The 21,127-nt window shown below is 42.7% G+C and overlaps 1 protein-coding gene across 1 annotated transcript in view; it reads right to left on the bottom strand.

The window, feature by feature from the left end:
- The window catches only part of ASCC3 (activating signal cointegrator 1 complex subunit 3), a 2,002,173-nt gene that overhangs the window by 345,260 nt on the left and 1,635,786 nt on the right, over positions 1–21,127 (bottom strand). Inside the window, exon 33 of the mRNA XM_078648375.1 lies at positions 7,988–8,120. Within this exon, the coding sequence (XP_078504501.1) occupies positions 7,988–8,120 (133 nt within the window). The remainder of the gene's footprint in view (positions 1–7,987; positions 8,121–21,127) is intronic.

The raw sequence follows: 21,127 nt of genomic DNA, 5'->3' as shown, positions 1-21,127 counted from the left end.
ATCGTCCTCTTCTTTCCGATTTCTGCGAGGAAGTCTGAAAAGATTGAGAGGGACGCTTATCAATGTCTTGATATCTATCAGGTTTTTTAATATTATCCCTATTTCTAAGGTTATATCTTTTCCCAGAGGGGTCACTCTGGGGTGACCTGTGTCTCTGGTTCGGAGATTTCTCCCTTCGCCTAGGAGACCTTCCTCGGGACTGGAATTTCTTTTCTTTTGGATTGGATTGTTTGTTTCCATCCCAGTTCTTTTTTGGTGAATTATTATTAAAAAATATTTTTTCTGGACTTTCAGTCAGTTGCGGTTTTACTGGTATTCCACCTAAACTATCTCTACCTAGTTCTTCATAAGATTTTTCTATGATTCTGGCAATTTCAGCTGGTTGGTCTGCTATATCTGTCTCTTTTAACCTCTGGCGGATCGCCACGTTTGCTGCTTCACCTTTTATATTGGCTAATAATATAGCCGAGACCTGCTTGAAGTCTTTCAGTAATTTCATACCAAGAGTTAAAGCTGGTTCTGGACCGTATTCATCTTGAATTTGTTTTAGCACATCTGGTATTACCGAAATGGATGGAACACCGTGCGTTTTTGTGTAGATTGAAGCAAAGACTGTACCCCAAGTGTCACATTCCTCTATGTTTGGTGCGATTCCCATTGGGAGACATATAGTCAGAATCCTGTGTTTTTCTAGCGGGGTGGTGTCAGGAAACACCGCCTCTATTTGGGTGATTTTCTGTGCCAACCAGAATGGTATCTGTTCCCGTTTAGCCGGAACTTTACCTAGGCAGGATTGGATGTTCTGTGGTGTGATTTTATTTGTGTTCCCCTGGTGAGGGGTCAGCTGTGGAAGTTTAATCGCTGGCTGAATTGTTGAAGTCCGCATTACATACTGGACTAATTGTCTATGAATTTTTAGTAATTGTTTTAGCTGTATTAGCAGCTCTCCTGTAGACATTCCTTCGATGTCTGGGTGTGGTGTGTATCCGGCTAAGACCGGCCACGTTGCTCCTGGTCTACCTAAAGGACCGAGCCTGGTGATGTGATTATTATGTATTAGGGCGCCATTTATTTATTTATTTATTTAATAGCATTTGTAGAGCGCGTGCAAATACCCGTAGGCGTCTTGGCGCTAGTAAACAATGCTGTCTATCCCTGATCAAGAAGATGGTGGCTAGGTTTACTGGTTGAATAACCACGTCTTTAATTTCCTTCTAAACTGAAGGAGGGTGGGGCTTATTTTGATGTGGTTCGGTAAGGTGTTCCAGATCTTGGGGGCTGCAATAGCAAAGCGGCGATCACCCCAAGAGACTGTTCTACTTCGTTGAACCAGCAGTTGGTTAAGTGAAGAGGAGCGAAGTGTTCTGGACGGGTTATAGGGAATTAGTAACTTTTTGAGGAAGCACGGTCCTTGATCCTGCAGGGTCTTATAAACTATGCATAGTGCTTTAAATTTGGCCCTGTTTTGGATGGATAGCCAGTGGTACTCTTTCAAGGTGTCCGAGATGGGGGCGAACTTGGGTTTCTTGGATAGCACGCGTGCCGCTGCATTCTGCACAGTCTGAAGTTTTTTTGTGACTCTGTTTTGTGCATTGAGCAGTAGACCGTTGCAGTAATCCAACGATGTCAGGACCAGGGAGGTGATTAACGTCTTGGCTGCTGAGTCTGGTAAATAAGGGATAATCTTTTTTATTATTTTGAGCTTGAAATGGGCGTTAGCTGCCACCTTATTTGCATGGGCCATGAAACTGAGCTTGTCATCAAAAGTGACTCCCAGGTTTCTGACCTTAGCGGTGGGGGTGGGAGGAACCCCAAGAGCCGATGGCCACCAAGCTGCCGACCATGCTGGCAAAAGGTTGCCAAAGATCACCACCTCAGTTTTATCGGAATTGAGCTTCAGGCAATTTCTTGCCATCCACTCACCGATAGCAACCATCCCCCTTTGGAATCTTTCTGCCACCTCCTGTCCGTTACCCTTTATGGCCAAGACCAGCTGGGTGTCGTCAGCGTATGAGGCCATCAAATAAGAGCAAATGCTCTTGGAATTTGAGTGGTACTTCCACCTCCTCGAAAGGAGTGTAAATGTCGGGTGGAACCTCTATTTTGTAATAGTGGAAGTACTTTGTTACAGCATTTGCTGCTGGAAAATGTATCCATGTATAGTATACCTCTGTCTGCCGATATTCGTGTGCCTCAATTACGAATATGACTGTGCCACCTCTAGGTGTCAGTCCATTTTCTATAAGTTTTAAGGTTATAGATTTCCTTTTGGCGACCGGGATGAGTATTATATCCCCGTCCGCATCTAGTGCTGCAGTATCAGCTGCTACTATTTCAGCTGCTAATCTAACTGCCTCTCTTTCGTCATCACTTTCTGACATTTTACTGTTAGAAAGGTTATTCTTTTTGTTTGCAGATCAGGTTTCTTATGGAAACAGAGATTAGATGCACAATATTTTGGAACAGTGTATCCTTCAACGTTGACTAAACCAAGAACCTTACATAGGAGTTCCCTCCTGCGAGGTTTTGGAGGATATTACCTTTCACCCACTCCAGACGTCTTTGGAGTATTTGGGAAAAGGGGTCTGAGTGAGAAAGCACGACTGAGTTACTCTAAATGTCTTACGTTAGTTTTATCGCCCTTTCCAAACGCGTTGGGCGCCATGTAGTGTAGTTCCTATCTTCCCAATAGGCTCTGCGCATTGGAATAATACCTACAGCAGTAAAGGCCTAGGCCAGACGTTAACTAGGTCTACTACTGTCGATACTAGACTTAAGTTTTGGGTTTGCCAGCGTAGCTCAGAGTTCGCTAGAAACTTTCTCGAATGTTCAGGAAAGAATTAACTCCCCTGATTAGACAAGAAGGGATTTAGTTTCTGACAACCATAGAACATGACAACTTTGCTCTCCCCTAATCAAGAGTGTATCTCCAGAGTCGTGTGAGCACAAGGCAATTATTTTACTCAGTCAGTACGTGCATTCTTAGTCTCATCAGATTGTAGAGAAAAGGAAGAGACGGGCGTGTTCAATAAAAAGGTGTTATTTATTGATCAGTCTCTTTTCTCGTACAAGAGAAATGGATCGATATTATTGCAATACTTATAGTTAAGTAAAGTGCATACATTAAAAGCAATAGTATAAAGTAATACTGTAAAAACATTGATATGGTTTCTGAGCCATATGATGTTTAAAATGATTAAAATATATTTACATACACATATACATTTGACTAAACGTACTCAACTGGTGTTTCTAAATACGCCTACCCCGTGTACCTGACCTAAGTCTAATGCGTGGGCGGGAATAGAAAGTTACAGTTTAAGTTAAGTTTGTTTTTGCCAAGTGAATAACTAAAGAATTCTCTGTGAGGGGTTATTCAGTTCTGTACCTGGAAGTTAGGATAAATGAGGAATGGTATCTCTTTCTCTGGTCTCGATATTCCAGGCTGCCTGCGAGGGCTGCCCGAAAGCGCCGGTGCTGGGTCTCTCGGTAGGAGATAGCAGCGCGTCAGGAAGGCGGGGCTGCTGCCAGCGGGGTCTGCTCTGCTTCTGGGCTTCGGCAAGTATGGCTGCTCCGTCTCGTCACCACGCGTGTGTTTGCATAGGGCAAGATCGGCAATATTTATACCTTAAAGGTGTCGAGATTGACGTAAGGATGGACATAGATACGTCAATAAAGATGTCATACGACTTGCTCGTTAGCACATTCTTTTACTGAAGTTCTCTGTGAAATCAAAACAATGGCCGCACGGATTTTCCAGGTTGTCATAGGTTTGATTTGTTATGAGAACGTCGTATGCCTTATCAGGGGCTGGAGGAATGTCGCTTGTCTAATTAGATCTCAAGCGTTATGACCTAATCAGATAACACGTTCCTGTGCCGTAGTGTGACTGCGTCAGATAACGGTATCTGCATCATGGGGGTTTTCTGCCTCATGGGCTGACTGTTAGTTAACTTGATAGTTAGTTTAACCAGAATAGGGTCAGGAATAGGGGGATCGATTCAGAACCTATAGGAATACATGACAATACCCTTCTCAAGAGTGGGCATATACCGGATAGGTCCCCTGGTGACCTCTGTCTGGGGACACCAATATGTATTAGTGCTCATGGATTACGCCACACGATATTCCGAGGCAATTCCCCTTTCCAGCATGACCACCAAAGCAGCAGTCCAGGCAATGACAGTTTTTTTCCAGAGTGGGGTTTCCCAAAGAACTCCTCAGGGACCAGGGAACCCCTTTCATGTTTAGACTCATGGCCCAAATATGTCAGTTGTTAAGAATCACCCAAAGTACCACCCGCAAACCGACAGTCTTGTGGAACGGTACAACTGTACTATCAAAACCGTCCAAAAATACTGGCGTCCGAAACAGGGAGGGAATGGGACTCTTAAACTGCCTCTTGTACTGTATACAATACATACACACGCTCAATTCTCCACTGGTTACAGTCCATGCCAGCTAGTGTTTAGCAGACAACCTAGGACCCTGTTAGACATGGCAGCGGAGGGATGGGAAGCAGAAGAGGATGAATGGCTGCGTCTACTCGAGTATGCAGAGAGCCGAAGAGATACATAACCTTTGGGAAGAGATCCAACAACACAGAGAAAGTACAGGAGAGACAGCTATTAGGGTACGACCACCACAGTAAACTGAGAGAGTTACGAGTGGGTGAGAAAGCATTGGTTTTCCTACTGTCTACTGATAATAAACTCTGAGGTCCTGATTACGGTCTTGGCGGATGGGATACTCCGTCACAAACATCACGGATATCCAGTCCACTATATTACAAGTTTCATAGGATATAATGGACTTCTAATACGCTGGACAGGATATCCATCACATTTGTAACTGAGTAACCCTGTCCACCAAGCTCATAATCAGGCCCTTAGCCAAATGGCAGGGCCCTTTTACAGTAACAGCACAGATCACTCCGGTGACCTACCGACTAGTAGCTCATTGTCCAGCAAAATGGCAGATATACCGTATTAATCTCTCAAAAGATGGGAAGAGGATCACGGTCCAGGGAGTACCCCTCATCTGCCTCTCTAAGTGACCAATACACAACCACTGGAGATCTCCTTCCCTCTAGAGTAAAAACCCTTCAGCGCAGAAGAGGCATGAGTAGGAACACATTTGAGTACCATGCAGAGAGAACAACTCTTCAGCTTGGTGGAACAGAACCAGACGTCTTCCCTCGCACCCAGGGAAAACCACCATGTTACAGCATGACATACTCACAGAGAACGGCTGGGGATAAGCTTACGGCCGTACAGGATTCCTGAAGCTAGGAGGCAGACTGTTGAACACAAAGTGGCCAGCCTGCTAGAAGGGAGGATAAAAGAACCGTCCAGTAGCCCTTGGTGCTCCCCCGTAGTGCTAGGGCCAAAACCCAACGGCACCATACGTTTTTGCATAGATTTCCACCTGCCTCTCTAAATTCGATACATACCCCATGCGTAGGGTGGATGAGTTTATTGAGAATCTAGGGTCTGCCACCTACCTCACCACCCTGGACTTGACAAAAGGGTACCAATGACTGAAAACAGGCCTCTATGAGTTTAGGCCCTTCCCATTGGCTTGCCTGGAGCAACCGCTACCTTTCAGAGACTGATGGATGTCCTGCTAAGGCCCTATCGGGAGTGCGCAGCCGACCACCTGGATCACACTGTCCTCTGTAGCCACTCCTGGAATCAGCATTTAGAACACCTGAAGGCATTGCTCACTACCCTCCAGCGCGCCTGACTCAGAGCAAATCCGGATAAGTGTAACCTCGCCACCATCTCTGTGAAGTATCTGAGAAACCATGTACAGGATGGGAAAATCAGCCTCCAGGTAGACAAGGTACAGGTGATAAAAGACCAACCCCGGCCCGTAGACAAGAAGGAAGTCAGGTCTTTCCTTGGACTCATAGGATATTACAGTCGATTTATCCCTAGATTTTCAGAGATGGCCTCCCCCTTGATGGATCTATTACAAAAATAACAGCCAAACAAGATCTCAGTTTGGTCTCTTTCTCATCAGAACAGTTATGACTGGTTAAAGAATGCCTTGTGTAACCGTCCGATGTTAGTATGTGCGGATTATGCAAAGCAGTTTGTTCTACAGACGGGCACCTTGATAAAGGTCTAAGGGTTTTGTTGGCCCAACCAGATCAGTCGGATTATCTGCACCCAGTGGTCTACATCAGCCGCAAGTTGCTAACTCACGAGGCTCACTACCACACCATCGAAAATGAGTGCCTCGCGATCAAGTGTTCTGTTGAAGCCCTACAGTTTTATTTGTTGGGATGTCCCTTTACCCTGTTAACTAATCATGCTCCTCTGGTATGGCCGGCTGGCAACAAGGACACTAACGCAAGGGTGCTTAGATAGATTTTAGCCCCTTAACCCTTTTCGTTCCAGACCCGTCACCTCCCGGGAGTCGCCAGGGCAATATGGACTTCTTGTCTCACTCTCTTGTTTCCTAATGGCCCGATCGGCCAAGCCTAGTTGGGATGTACTGTGCTTGTGTGCCCTAGAAGATGCCCTGAAGGAACACTGACATGAACCCCGGGGGTATAGGACAAAAACAGGCAAAAATTCTAGTGGTTGAGCAAACCACACCACCGGAAGCCTCTGGGTACGCTTATAGGTCTACCGTCTCAGCAGGAAATGTGCACGACCAGGAAGCGAAACAGGAAGCAGCACAAGAGGAGGAGGACGCCAAACAGCAGAGATTTGAGGAGGAGGTGGACCGCAGGAGTTCAGGAGATGAGAGCGAGAGGCCAAGAGAAGGAGACACAAAGCAGAGTGAGTCAGACAGACAGCCAAAGCTCCAGGAGGCTAAGGAGCGGAAGAAGAAACCAATCTACTGGCAGTAATGGCTACAACCATTGGGGGAGTAGATGCCATATAACAGACCATAGGGAAAGGCGACTTGGACAAGACCGCAATGCCTCGAGGACAGAGTCACTGCCTCAGGAGAGTACCAACGTTTTTTTTCGGCAAGTGTTTTATTGGGCACTAACGCAGGGCTATCTAGTGGGGTTTTAAAGATCAGGAAAGGCCAATCTGGTGTGGTATACCAGGCGTTTTTCTGCCCTGACATAGTATGAATGCACTGCACGGGGGAATCAAGGGGAGCACAAAGAACTCTGACCCTCTCATAAAGCATGGTGCTAGCGGGATTGAATTGCAGGCGAATATACGAAGGGAATATATCTTCCACGCTCCTTTTCCCTTCACAACAATACTGTATCCAGGCAGTCAAGGGTCACGACCCCAAACCCCTTTTCACGTGTCTTGTCCCATTTCGGTGAGGTGGTGGAATGCTGAAACTTGGAGCAAGCCAGAAAATTAAAGTTGCTCCCTATGTATGTTTTCCCTGAAGGCATTTCTGGAGGATGAGTACAGACGGAAAGAGAAGATTCAGACGGACTAACCCCACAGAAGCCATTCTGAAAGACAAGCACCCTACACAATTTCTATGGATTCTAACCCAACCCATTACCTTCTATGTTTATGCAAGAATAAACATCCCCATTTCAAAAATCAGTGGTCTGGGTCATCCCTTGAACCTCATTACAGAGTGACTACCACCAATTGCAGGGTGATGTCTAGGGGAGCCACGGGAAGTTCCCTCCCTTACAAAGAGTGCTTTCGTGTAGTGTTGGGGGTGGGGGTGGTGTTTGAGGTGGCGCGGAGTTACTGCACCTACTGATAGCTCCTTTGCCTCTGCACCCATGCCTACGATATGCTGTGGATGCAGAAATGACATGATAGAGTTCCTAAGAACAAAATCATAACCATGCTAGATATCAATATGAGGGCCATGTAAAACACTAAACAACTGAAGACAACAACAAAAAACTAGTAAAGCCAGAAACACAACAAAGCAGAAACAAAACAATAACGCAAGGATAAACAGGGTGACAACAGTAACGTAAGAAAATATTTTTTGATGACAATTACATTTAGCTTTTTATTCTTACTTTCGAAACACATACCTTGATTCAACTGGAAAAGGTTCGTAAAGAAACTTTTTGTAAAAGTCTTTTTTGATGTCGTGAACCAGAATAACGGCTTTTCCTTGGTCATCAAACTGAGGTCTGCCAGCACGGCCCATCATCTGCAGCACATCTACGAAATTAAGAAAAAAAGATGGATGTATTTCACCATTGTTACCTTTATAATGTTATCAGGCAACTGTAATCTTAAAGTTCATATTACTTTGTTGTTACTCTTCATTCAATTACACAAAGGCATTTACCACACAATCAAAACAAGCATTTGCAATGCAATAGGTCTCGTATTTACGATTTCCTGTCTACAAGCAAAACAGGCACAATTTTTATGTTTTCCCAATACTTCACAAAACAGTCTTTAAATTAAATTAGAACATTGGAATGTTGGGAGCTCCATTGAAAACAATGGAGTGCTCTGGGCTTATAATGGCTGGTATAAGCCTGGAGCTCCAATATTCCAATGATTCTTTGTTCACAGCTCTGGCTGTGAACAAAGGCTTCAAGGACCCTGAGGGGATTCCAATCCCCTCACGCTCCCATAAGGCTTTGTTGTTTTTGGTTAGAACATTCAGCCCTCTAGAGGCAGAATGTTCTAATAGCCTTATAGCCCTTCGTAGCTGGGCTATACCCGCTATTAAAGGCCCTCTCCCTTCGGCTCCGGGCCTTTAACGCTGGAGAGGGCCTTTAGTAGCCGGTATAGCCCTCTACGGCGGGCTATAAGGCTATAATGTTTACTCCCCTCTGGCATTATTGTTCATGCTTACTAGGAAGCTCAAAATATTTGCAGCACACCCAGTTAAAAACTGCTCCAACAGCACATGGAATTTAGTACATCATTTTGAGGAAAATAATGTGCGTACAATGTGAAACGCTTGCTGCAAAAATGTGTGAGAAAGAACTTTTGCACCTTTTTTAAATAGGTGCAAAAATGGATTGGTTTGTAAATATCAATGACACCTTTTTGACCAAAGGTACAAATATCTATACTTAAGATTTTTTGCTTATTACTACAAAAACAAAAGCTCAATCATTTTAATCTGCACTTGGTCAACTCTGCTTTACATTCTATTGTCTGAAGTGATAAAATGACTTGTTTATTCATTTTTTAATGTATTGAATTTCAGTAGGCCAACTCGTTCACACGCCCAAAAACTATAAAACAAATTAATGGGTCTAGGTCAAATAGGGGAATGGACTAGACGTCTTTCTCCAACACTTCTCCCAAAAACTTAAAAAGTAGTACAACTCCACCACCTTATGCCCAGAAGTCTTGGACCTGTCCACTTTAATCTTGAGAGGCACCAGCGACTTCTTAAATTGACAGACCCTGCACTGTGTGGACATGGGCGAGAAGACCGTGTAGGCTGTGAAGCTAGATCCTCAAACAGAGAAATGCACACCTGAGCGGTGACATTAATGACATGCCAGGGGCAGGAGTGTCATACTCATCTGCGAGACAAAGGGCAGATCAAGTCTTTCACTGCAGATTCATTGCCACTTTTTGAATTTCCTTCAGGCGTGATTACGAATAAATGAGTACTTTATTAAAACTGGCATTACCACTCCTCACGACAGGGAGTTGCATGGGAGCATTGAGGAATCTGCCTCTAGATGGCATATCAACCTGAAGGATCATTACCAAATTAAGTCAATTTTTCTTTTGACTGATGCTTCTACCAGCAGATTCCTCTTCTCTTGAATCAGTATCCAAGCAGGACCTTCAAATGTGAGATGGTCTCATCAAGAAGTCCTGCAACACATCTGGCAAAATGATAATTCAAGTAACAGCAGGATGAAAGAGGCAAGCAGGCCCAAAAGATGAAGGACTGTCAGGGCAGGAAGTGAAGCTCCCTCAGAAAACATCACGGTTATAGTTTGAATATTTTTAACTCACTGAGGAGGCAGAAAGGCCCTGAGCTGGACAGTGTCCAGCTCCACTTGATTAACAGGAAACATTAGGAGGGCCAGGGATGTGAATGAAAACTTCAGGTCAATGGGCAGGAGATCAAGGCCTGCAGATGACTAGAGACTAGCACCAATGATCCTATTACCCAAAGCCACTTATCGACGTATGGCAATACAGAGACCCCAACCACCGACGTCACCTTGGTGAAGACTCAGGGGTTGAAGTTACCCCAAACTGGTGGATCCTCAATTCTTGGTCGATAGAGCCTACCGTTATTTGCATGTCCTCCTGTGTGAAAGTAGGATCGGGACATGAAAATAAACTTTGTGCAAGTCAAAGAACACTATCAAGTTTTCCAGTTCCAAAGCCAAGAGTACTTGTTCAAGGGAAAGTATGTTGAACATCTTCCTTCAGAGGCCATTGTCTTTCTTAGGAACAAGAAAAAAACAGGAATAGCATCCATGCCCGTTCTTGTTTTTATGAACTAGTTCCACAGACCCTTTGCTCAACAAAGTGAGAAACTCCTGCTCCAGAATGTAGGCATGGTGCTCTGAAGCTACAGAGCATGGGTATGAGGTGAAGGGGAGGTAGCATCTCCTGCAAACAAGGGTGTAGCCCTGCTCAACACTTTGGATAATCCAACAATCCAAGGTGGTGGATTGCTAGCATGCCTAATGAAAGCACACCCTCCCCTTTACAGGCCACGTGTGCGCCCTCAAGGGCATATTAAAACAGTTTTGCAGGAGATGCAATGGAGGAGTAGGGAGATGATTGCTGTTGCTAACCTGAACTGAGGTTGGAGCCGTCGTGCCTCCTGTAGTTTAAAAAAAAATTAGTTGCTGCACTCGCACTCGCTGCGAGGGTTGCTTCTGCCAAAGAGCATGCCTCAAGAGTGTAGTGTAGTTCCTATATTCCCAATAGGCTCTGCGCATTGGAATAATATAAACAGCAGTGTAGACGTAGGACTGAGGTCGACTAGGTCTCTACTGACTATATTAGACTTAATTAGTTTTGCCAGCTAGCTCAGAGGTCACTAGAAACTTTCTCGAATAAACAAGGAGTTTAACTTCGATGGATAGACAAGAAGGGATTAGCTTCTGACAACCATAAAACATGACAACTTTGCTCCCTCAGAATAAGAGTGTATCTCTAGAGTCGTGTGAAAACAATAGACAGCTATTTTACTCAGTCAATCGTGCATACTTAGTTTCACCAGAGTGCAGAGAAATAGAGAGACGGGCGTTTTCAATAAAAGGTGTTATTTATTGAGCAGTCTTCTTTCTCATGCAAGAGAAATGAATTGCCACAATTGCAATACTTAACATGAAGTAAAGTGCGTACAGTAAAAGGAGTATTATGAAATAATACTGTAAAAGCATTGATATGGTTTCTTAGCCATATGATACTTTAAAATGGATAAAATATATACATACATAAAAACATTGACTAAAGTACTCAACTGGTGCTTCTAATCTATGCCTACCCCGGTGTACCTGACCTAAGCCTAATACGTGGGAAGGAGTAAGTAAGTTGCAGTTTAAGTTAAGTTGGGTTTTGCCAAGGAATCTGAATCAAGAATTCTCTCAAGGGTTTAGTCAGCTCCGTACCTGGGTAATAGAAAGCAGGAGGTCTGGTATCTCTCTCTCAGGACTCGATATCCCAGCAACCCGCAAGGGCGGCTGGAAAGACCGGAGCTGGATTTTCTCGGCTGGAGAAAAAGACAGCGTCTTTCTCAGTGCGTCAAAAGGGAGGGGCGGCGTCCGTGGGCTCTCGCATCAGCTGGGCTCTCGGGCAAGTAGATAGCCGCTCTGCTCCAAACCACTGTGTGTTTGCTTAAGGCAACATTGGTATATTTATACCTGAAAGGTGCCGGGTTTGACGTAAGGTTGGACATGAGATGTCAATAAAGATGTCACTAAGAACTGGCCGTTCTTTCAGTGCTCGCAGGAGTTCTAGGACAAATCAAAACAGAAGCATGGGGATTTCCCAGGTTGCTGGAGGTTTGGTTTGTTTAAAGAACGCGTTGTACTTTCTAGGAGTCTAGGGAAGTAGCCTTGTCATATTTGGACTGCATGGGCTATTACTAAATATGGATATGATTCTTATGCCTTTATAAGGATATTATTTATTATAGCCATATAAGGGCATAAATCAGGAATATCGAATTAGGGTCCTAGATAGAAATACAACACCCACTCCACGATCTAATGTCCATCATTTCTAAAACTAAGCAATAGTAAACATATAATGATGCATGTGTGTTTTCCAACCCACCCCAAAATACATAAATCGCATTTGAAATGGTATATGGTAAATGCACGAAAATGAGTATTGGTACTGTACGCTTATTAAGCAGTGTCATCATTCAGTTAAATGCATATATATATCAGCTGAATGAAATGCAAAATGTACACATGAAATAGCTCTGAATACAGAAAAGAAGGTCGAGACCATTCCATCACATATTTATACAAAATGCTGTACATGTGCTAGAGGCTGAGGTAAAATATTGTCTCTAGAGTTCCTAAATTCGAAGCTCTGTTCTCTAAGAATAGTTCTACTTTAAGCAGTGTACTCTGTGCCAGAAAACTGTAAATATTTTGGAAGTGAAAAAGAATATAATTTCGATTTCAGGGGAAAAAATAGTTCCAAATGTTTTCAGTAGCTTTTGTTGATCAAAGCTGAAGGCCGAATTCAGAGTTCAAGGAACGCTGTGTGCTCGTTGTTTTAAAAGTTATTCCCGTTGTTCAGGGGAGAACATCATTTCAGACAGACTCGCAAAAAATTGGTCTACGACATCAGGTGAAAGTTCGACTAAGTTTGAAAATGCTGTAACAGTGCATGTGTGAGAATGATTGCTATCATCGATGTCAGGATCAGCAATGCTCACAGAAGGTTGTACCGGTGTGATGCTGCTCTCATCTCGTACTCCACTGCCACATACTCGTAGTGGTGAAGTCTCAACGAATGCCGTCACCAGCCGCTGGGGACAACACAATGCATAAGCCGTTACAGGACCTAGCAAGGTATCTGTATCCTTTGGTAATGCTGATGGTTGTGTAAGACAGACGTCCAACACGCATTCTTCTCCGCATAGCATACATCGAAGCACAGGTAAGATGCAATCTTGCCAGATTGGTCTGAATGAAAGAAACCAGGTCATATTCAGATCTCTTAGCCGGGCTAATCCAAGGACTTTAGTTATGCGGTCCCGGTAGCGTATTGCTAGGATCGTTTCTTCCATCGTTGCTGGAGTCTTGTCTGCGGCTTGGCTTGCCATATCGGAGCAGAAGAATCAAAAATAAAATTCCTGCTACGAGTCCCAAAAGTAGAGGTAGGCCGCCAAAGACAGAATGGACAAAATTGGGAAAGATGCCCAGAACTGTTTCAAAGGGTGTTAACAGTCCCGAAAAAATTGTCTTAAATACATGTGCGATGCCACTGGTATCTGACATGTTTAAGATTTGGCTTAACATTTATACGAAATGCACGGGGCAATTTGTTGATAATAAGGAATGTATCTCTGCTGTTGTCCTTGCGACTTGCAGATCATACGTTTCTTTAGACGAGGTCAAAGGCACAGTTGTTTGTAAAAGAATGGATTTCATTCTGCTTAAAGTATCAATTCGAATAGAAGAGATATTCAGATAAGGCCATATTGCCGCCTCCATGTCTGGAGTGCTGTTTGGATACAATACTTGCATACAGCAAGTGACCATGGAACTAACGCTCACGAGATAGGCTTTTTCTGGCACCATGCCACAACAGCTGTGGTCATTTATAAGAACGTAGCTGCCGTTGGAAAGCTGTCTGAAAAATGGCTCTATCTGTTTTGCAGGAGTGCCGTGCAGGTGACATGAAAGGTTATTTGAAGACCCTTCGCAGGCTCCATGCAAGTTAATACCTTGACACAGAAGTGTACCGCTTAGTGATTTTTTACAATTGTTACAACTAAGAAATATCTCCTTTTTCTTTTCATTATAACTTTTGTGTGTATAAGGTAATTTCCATGTTGACTTGATGTAGCTTTTACCCAACCTTTCATACTGGCCCGCTGGTATATACTCTTGGCAATATTTAAACTGGAAAGTTGTTTATCGGAATTGTAATTATCCCGTGTATTATCCATTCAATGACAGGTCTTTCTGACATTGTCAATGGTAATCTCTCAAGTTTTTCAATGCTCAGAATCGTATAGTCTGCTCCTTTTTGTGCCAAACTGATTTGTTTATCAGTAAGGTTAAAGATAGAGAATAATGACGTTACGTTGATTAAACGCCATGGCACGTAGCCTGAACGCAGATTTTGCAACGTCCAGCCAAGCTGTACAATAGAACGTAATTGGGACTGACCATGTTGTAACATTAGTAAGTCCTGCTCTATTATATCAATAGCAGATATTACAATGCTGTCCAGTGAATATATTCTGGAGGACAGAGTCGTTAACCCATTGTCCACCACAGAAAGTGATTTTTCCAAATTAATGCGATCAATTTCTCGTATTTTTTCTGCTGTCTCAATTTGCATGACTTTCTAAGCTTCGTTGTACGCAGCGTGTATACCGGCCGCTATGAAACGCTTTTGACGCTGTTTGCGTGGTCCCAGTATGAAATCACGCAAGTCAGCACCGTCTTTAAGTAAAGTCAAGTGTTGCCTAATTTCAGCCAGTGTGGATTTCTGTAGCCATTCGAGGCATAGTTTCCCTACACTGTATGTTGTAACTATCCCTGGATGTTGTCTCTGGGAGTATCTAGGGTCTGGCCTGTTCAGTTTTAACCCCTGTATTTTGTTCAGAAATCTATCTTGACAGTTATTTGTGTCTGTGGGCCAGATCAACCATTTTTTCCAATCAGGATTTGTTCTGTTTTGGTGTAGAATATGGGATACGTCTATCTCCACATCTGTAGTACTATTACTATCAGGTAAGGGCTTCGGAATAGACGGTTTGTTTAAGTCTTTAATCTTGGCTAGGCCAAGACAGGATGTCTGTTGAATGGTGTCATTCAAGAATATTATTTATTCTGGGATCATGCAGGCACTAAATAATGCTTCTAAACCTTGGACCTGCCATTCTTTTGTACCCCAGATGGTTTTTGTTTCAACGTTGTTTTTCCAAAAATCAAAACCAAATGTAGTCATTTTTTCAAAAAATGTTTCAGAATAAATCAATTTAATATTTGTCAACATTGTTTTCATTCCTGTCTTATTTAATCTTTTAAAATAAAACGTTTCTGCATCACTTGTGTTAAACCCTGAGAAGTATGGGAATTTCTCATAAACTGTTTTCGAGCTGCTTTTAGGCGGTGTTGCACAATGTTCCCTTTGGTTATAATTATAAACATTTCTAGGCTGTGAAGATTTATGCAAATAGTGGTGACCAAAATGATTATAGCAATACATTTCTTCATAATTTGATGAACCCTGTAAGTAATCATGTTCTGTAAATTGTGCTGACATTACTAAATCTGACATCATATTGTTAATATTTTCAAAGTCCCAATCATCAGAGAAAGTACTTGGTTTTACAAAGTCACTTAATGAAACCTTAAACTGGTGTGGATATTTCAAGAGCTCAATCGTGCCAAAAATGTCATACTCAGTTCTGTCCCATGCTACCCCACCAGGTATTGGATTGGCTGTGACGTTCACTGATGATAGTTCTCTTTTCTCGATGTGAGATGACTTGTGAGGCTTTAGGACCAAGTTGATGTTCTGACTTGCTGTGTCCATTGTACTGTATTTTCCTTCAATGAATTTTCCCAAACAAAGAACTATGATGAGCCAAAGCAGGAGGAAAAGTACACCTAACACAATCCAAAATTCAATCCATGGAGAAATCAGATAGGTTGCTTTGAGTTGATGAAAGAGTTCAGTTACTTTGTCTTTGAATGTTTTTGTTGCTGGCGTTTCTTCATGTTCACTTGGATCATCAGAAAAGTCATCGAAATTGATGAAGTAGCCAGATGCAGTTCTGTCAATTGTTGGAATTGCTTCCGCATTTTCATTTGCTTTTAGATTTTTCTTTGTTTCACTAGCATAGTCTGAGGCTACATTGTTGTAGACTGGTGTTTCTTGAAGAACTGTTGCAATTTGGGTTTCAAGAGGCGCAAGTTCCACGGCTTTGTTGCATAGTCCTTTTTTATTCACTGCAGGTTTATCAAATGTGATTAGTCTCTCAGATTGAACCTCTTGGATTGTAGCAAATTTTGGTATTCTGCTATTTCTTGGGAGTCTACTGGGCCTACTACTTATTATTGGCCATATGATTGTGGTTTTACCAGGTCGATGGATACAACTCGGTTCTCCTTTTTACCAGCAAGGGGCGGTAGTACAACTGATCTTGTTCCGCTGACTGCTAAGACAGGTACTGCTTTTCTGTAAGAAGGCCCAAATTCCTTCTTCACAGCGATCTTCTCTCTGACCAGATCCCCAATCTTTGGAATCCAGACAGGTCTTGCTGGGACAGGTGGTTTTCCTTCAGTGGCTATTGGCTGTTGTTTTAACTTTATGTTACTCAGGTTTCGTCTTGTTTCATTTAAGTCCTGTAAAACAGCCAAACGGTCTTTGATATCAAAGCATTTATCTTCTACCACTGAAGTGTGACTATCAAGATCCTGAATATACATTCTAGTACCGAACAATAGTTCGTACGGACTGAGAACTTTTAGAGAATTTCTTGGCAGATTATTAAGACTACGTTGGACACTTGTTAAATGTTTGACCCACCCATCACCCGTACCTAACACCCTCGCCGTTATAGATTGCTTTATGTCCCGTTTTTTTCTTTCCACTACCGCATTTCCCTCAGGATGGAAGGGACAAGAGTACCGCAATGCAATGCCCATGCTGGCCATGGCCTCCTTGTAAACCCTAGAGCTAGACGCAGGACCCTGGTCAGAATGTAGCATGCCAATTGCGTATGTGCCAATAAAGACTCGCAAATCTTTTATAACAGTTCTGGCATCAGCCGAGCGCTGGGGCCACATCCAAATTAATCTCGTGCAGGAATCCACTGCGACCATGATATATTTGTAGTTGCCATCCTTTTGTAAGGGACCACAGTGGTCCAGGTAAACACATGCTAATGGTTTATCCGAGATTAGAAGGGGCGTCTGTGCTGGTCGTTTCACTGTTGATACTTTCATTCTTTGGCATATTTCACATTCTAGAACATAGTTCCTAATTTTGTTTCCTCATGCGCGGCCACCAATATCTCTGTTTTAATAACGATATTGTGGCAGAAACACCAGCGTGTGCAGAAGCCAGCCCTTCGTGTGCCGCTATAATTAGCCCTAACCTGTGTTCCATGTTTGGAATTGCCCTATCCCCCACTCCAGGGATTTGAGCAAATGGAACATTATTCGCATCAGTTATGTATGAGTATTTTACTGGAAAACTTTTCGGGAGTGTTTTTCTATCATCTTTTACTGAAGCACTGACAGCTTGCATTATATCGCTGTCTATTTTTGTTTTTGACCGGGTGATAGCAGCTACGGAAGCCGTTTGCACAGCTGCCTTCGCGGCTTCATCAGCCAATGAATTCCCCGCAACATCACGTTGATGACTCAGTGAATGTATCACGTGAGTCTTTTGTAGTTCTTTCTGCAAAAGAACTACCTGTTCCCAAAGCATTTTATGCTTGATTGTGACACCTTTTGCATCTTTGAAGCCATTTTGAAGCCAGTTCTGCAAGTATTCATTATAAGACTGAACGCGGTAATATGAATCGCACACTATTAGTGTGGGGAATTCGCGATCGGTATTTTCAAGCGCCATCTTAAATGCTAGTAGTTCAGCTCGCTGAGCTGTACAATCTCCTAGAGATTGGGTTTTGGTGACCAGTGGTCTAAATTTTCCTTTGTGCCAACGACCTTTAACAATCGCGCACGCAGCACTGTAAGCTTGTTTACCCCCAACTGCGGGTTGTGCTGATCCGTCTGTATATATTATACAGCCGTAATGTTCCAGAGGCAGGATTTCGGTCGGCAGAGGACATTCATATTCATATTGGAGAAATTCTTGTGTTTTTAAATTAGGATCAAATTCGTATACTACGTCTGTTGCAGCAAGAGAATTAACCCATTGTATCCATCTCGGATGTAGTGCTTTAGCTTTAGAATGCTTGCTTTTGTTACTGCTTCTAGGGCAGGAACTGGTGTTACGATTATTATTCATTTACCTGTGCTACGGCTCTTTCTTTTGGTACAGCAGTCTGAACCGCAGTTAGAATTTTTTCAGTAGAACTGAATTTCATTTCAGCTTGTGTGTACAAGTGTGATTTGTAAGCTATTGGTACCGTTTCTCCCTCATTAGAGGTTAGGTACGTGAATCCGCATCTTCCTGGGATGACTCGGATTACAAGGTTGCGTATGTTTTCGCGAGTTTGCAATTTAGTTTTAGCCAACATGTCTGTTTGCAATGATCTTAAAATTTCTGTGTGTTTCTGAGTCCAATTGATTGGTTTGAAATCAGGTTTTATTAATTCATAGAGAGGTTTAACTCTCTCTGCATAATTTAGAATGTATGTTCTTCCGAAATTCAGGAAACCTTGTATTGATTGTAAGTTCTTCAGCGTTTTAGGTGCTTGGAGTACAGCACACTTCTCTAAGAAGTTGTCTGCTAGGCTTTTGCCTTCACTTGATAATTCATATCCTAAAAACAGGACAGTTAGATGGGCAATTCGTGACTTTTTAAAGTTGAATTTGTAACCCTCAGCTGCGAAACCAAGTATTATGGTGTTCACTCTTTTCAAGTGAGTCTCCAGGTCATCATCTGTGAGATAGATGTCATTGACATAAGATAATGCTTCATCATCATATATTTGTAGTAACTCTGTTACTCTTGCTGAGAATAATCCTGGGCTATTCTTGAATCCCTGTGGGAGTCGACAGAAGTGTTTTTGCGACCCCATTATTGAGAAAGCGGTCAAATACCTGCTTTCAGGTGCAATGTTTTGACAAAAGAATCCATTAGAGATGTCTAACGTCGTTTTATATTTTTTGCGCACGATGTTATTCATCAGTGCTGCACTGTGTGAGTTTTGTACTGCAAACGTTTTGCAACAGGAGTTTAAGTGTCTGTAGTCCAAAACAAGACGATATGAATCGTCTGGCTTGAAGACAGGAAACAAAGGATTGTTCATTTGTGAGGTGCATGTTTCAATCACCCCCTGATATTCAAGTTGATCTAAGATCTCCCTGACTTGCTTTTTAGCTTCTTCTTTAACTGGGTACTGCCTTTGTGCAGTGGGTTGACTTTTTAACTGGATTTTGTGGTGAGGAGAGTCCTCATCCCATCCTACATGATTTTTATATAATGCAGGAGCTTGAGCTACTGCCCATTTTCTTGCATATATGGATTTTTTATGAGTTGAAATATGATTTGAGAAGGCCGGCATAATCATTTCTTCGCCATGAGGGCACTCCCTGACAAACTCTGGTGGCCAGTCTTTCTCAGCTAACAGTATGTCATAGCCTTTCGAAAGGTTATCCCAAAAGAGACCCCTTATTTTCCTAGTCTTGTCCCCCTCTATAGGTAATGTTATCTCGTATATTTTATGAGGTTTACTAACTCTGGTATCTGCAGTTTCCACTTGAATGTATTCATTTGTGTCCACTGTCTCCAGAAGATTCATCAAGATCTTGCGAGCTATTGTCACTTCTGCTGCGCTGTCTAGCATTGTCTGGGCCCACTCTCCGTTTTTCAATTGTGTCCTCAGTATCCCCGGCATGTTTTATTATTTTAATACTAGCTACCTTCTTCTTTGGATATTGTAACTTTTTACTTTGATGAGCAGGTTCCTTCTCTTTGGACTTGACGTGTTCTTCTTTGTGTTCTGACCGTCCTCTTCTTTCCGATTTCTGTGAGGAAGTCGGAAAAGGTCGAGAGGGACGTGTATCAATATCTTGATATCTATCAGGTTTTCTCAATTTATCCCTATCTCTAAGGTTGTATCTCTTCTCAGAGGGCTCCCTCTGGGGAGACTTGTTTCCTTGGTCCGGAGATCTATCCCTCCGTTGAGGAGACTTTCCTCTGGACTGGAATCGTTTTTCTTTGGGAGTGGATTGTTTATTGCCATCCCAACTCTTTTTTGGAGTGTTTAGATTATTTTTAATAAATGTTTTTTTCAGGATTTTCAAGTAGTTTGGGTTTTACTGGTTTCCCTCCCAAACTATCTCTACCTAGTTCTTCATAGGATTTTTCTATGATTCTGGCAAGTTCAAATGGTTGGTCTGCTATATCGGTTTCTTTCAATCTCTGGAGGTATGTTAGGTCCTCCATTGCCAATTGAACTAATTCTCTATATGCCTTTGTTAATTCTTTTATTTTATCTAAAAGTTCTTCACTTGACATTTTTTCAATGTCAGTATGTGGTGTGTAGCTGGTTAGAACCGGCCACGTGGCTCCTGGTCTACCTAGCGGACCGAGCCTGGTGATGTGATTTTTATGTTTTAGGGCGCCTTTAAACCAGAGCAGGTGCTCTTGGTAATTTAGTGGGATTTCAATCCTCGAAAGGAGTGTATTCATCCGGAGGTTCCTCTATTTTGTAATAGTGGAATTCTTTTGTTACAGCGTTTGCTGCTGGAAAGTGTATCCATGAATAGAATACCTCTGTCTGCCGATATTCATGGGCCTCTACCACGAATATGACTGTACCACCTCGTGATGTCAGTCCATTTTCTATAAGTTTAATAGTTATAGTTCTTCTTATATTTGCTGGAATGAGTATAACATTCGGGTCATTTCTTGGAGACTTGTGTCATCCGCTAGGAGTTGAGCTGCTATTCTAGCTGTCTCCCTTTCATCTTCACTTTCCACCATTTTACTGATAGAAAGTTTTGTTGCAGATCAAGTTTCAAGGGAAACAAAGATTAGGTGCACAATATTTTGGAACACTGTATCCTTCAAAGTTGACTAAACCAAAAACTATACATAGGAATCTCTTCCTACTAAGTTCCGGCGGATTTTAACCTTTTACCCACTCCAGACGTCTATTGGAGTTTTTACGGGAAAAGGGTATGTGTGAAAAAGCACGACTGAGTTACTCTAGTGTCTTGCGTTAGATTATTGCCTTATCAAACGTTGGGCGCCATGTAGTGTAGTTCCTATATTCCCAATAGGCTCTGCGCATTGGAATAATATAAACAGCAGTGTAGACGTAGGACTGAGGTCGACTAGGTCTCTACTGACTATAATAGACTTAATTAGTTTTGCCA

Source organism: Lissotriton helveticus, chromosome 6, assembly GCF_964261635.1.
Source record: "Lissotriton helveticus chromosome 6, aLisHel1.1, whole genome shotgun sequence".
NCBI classification, from domain to species: domain Eukaryota; kingdom Metazoa; phylum Chordata; class Amphibia; order Caudata; family Salamandridae; genus Lissotriton; species Lissotriton helveticus.
Note: the sequence above shows the minus strand (reverse complement) of the source record. Positions and strands in the feature narration are given on the sequence as shown.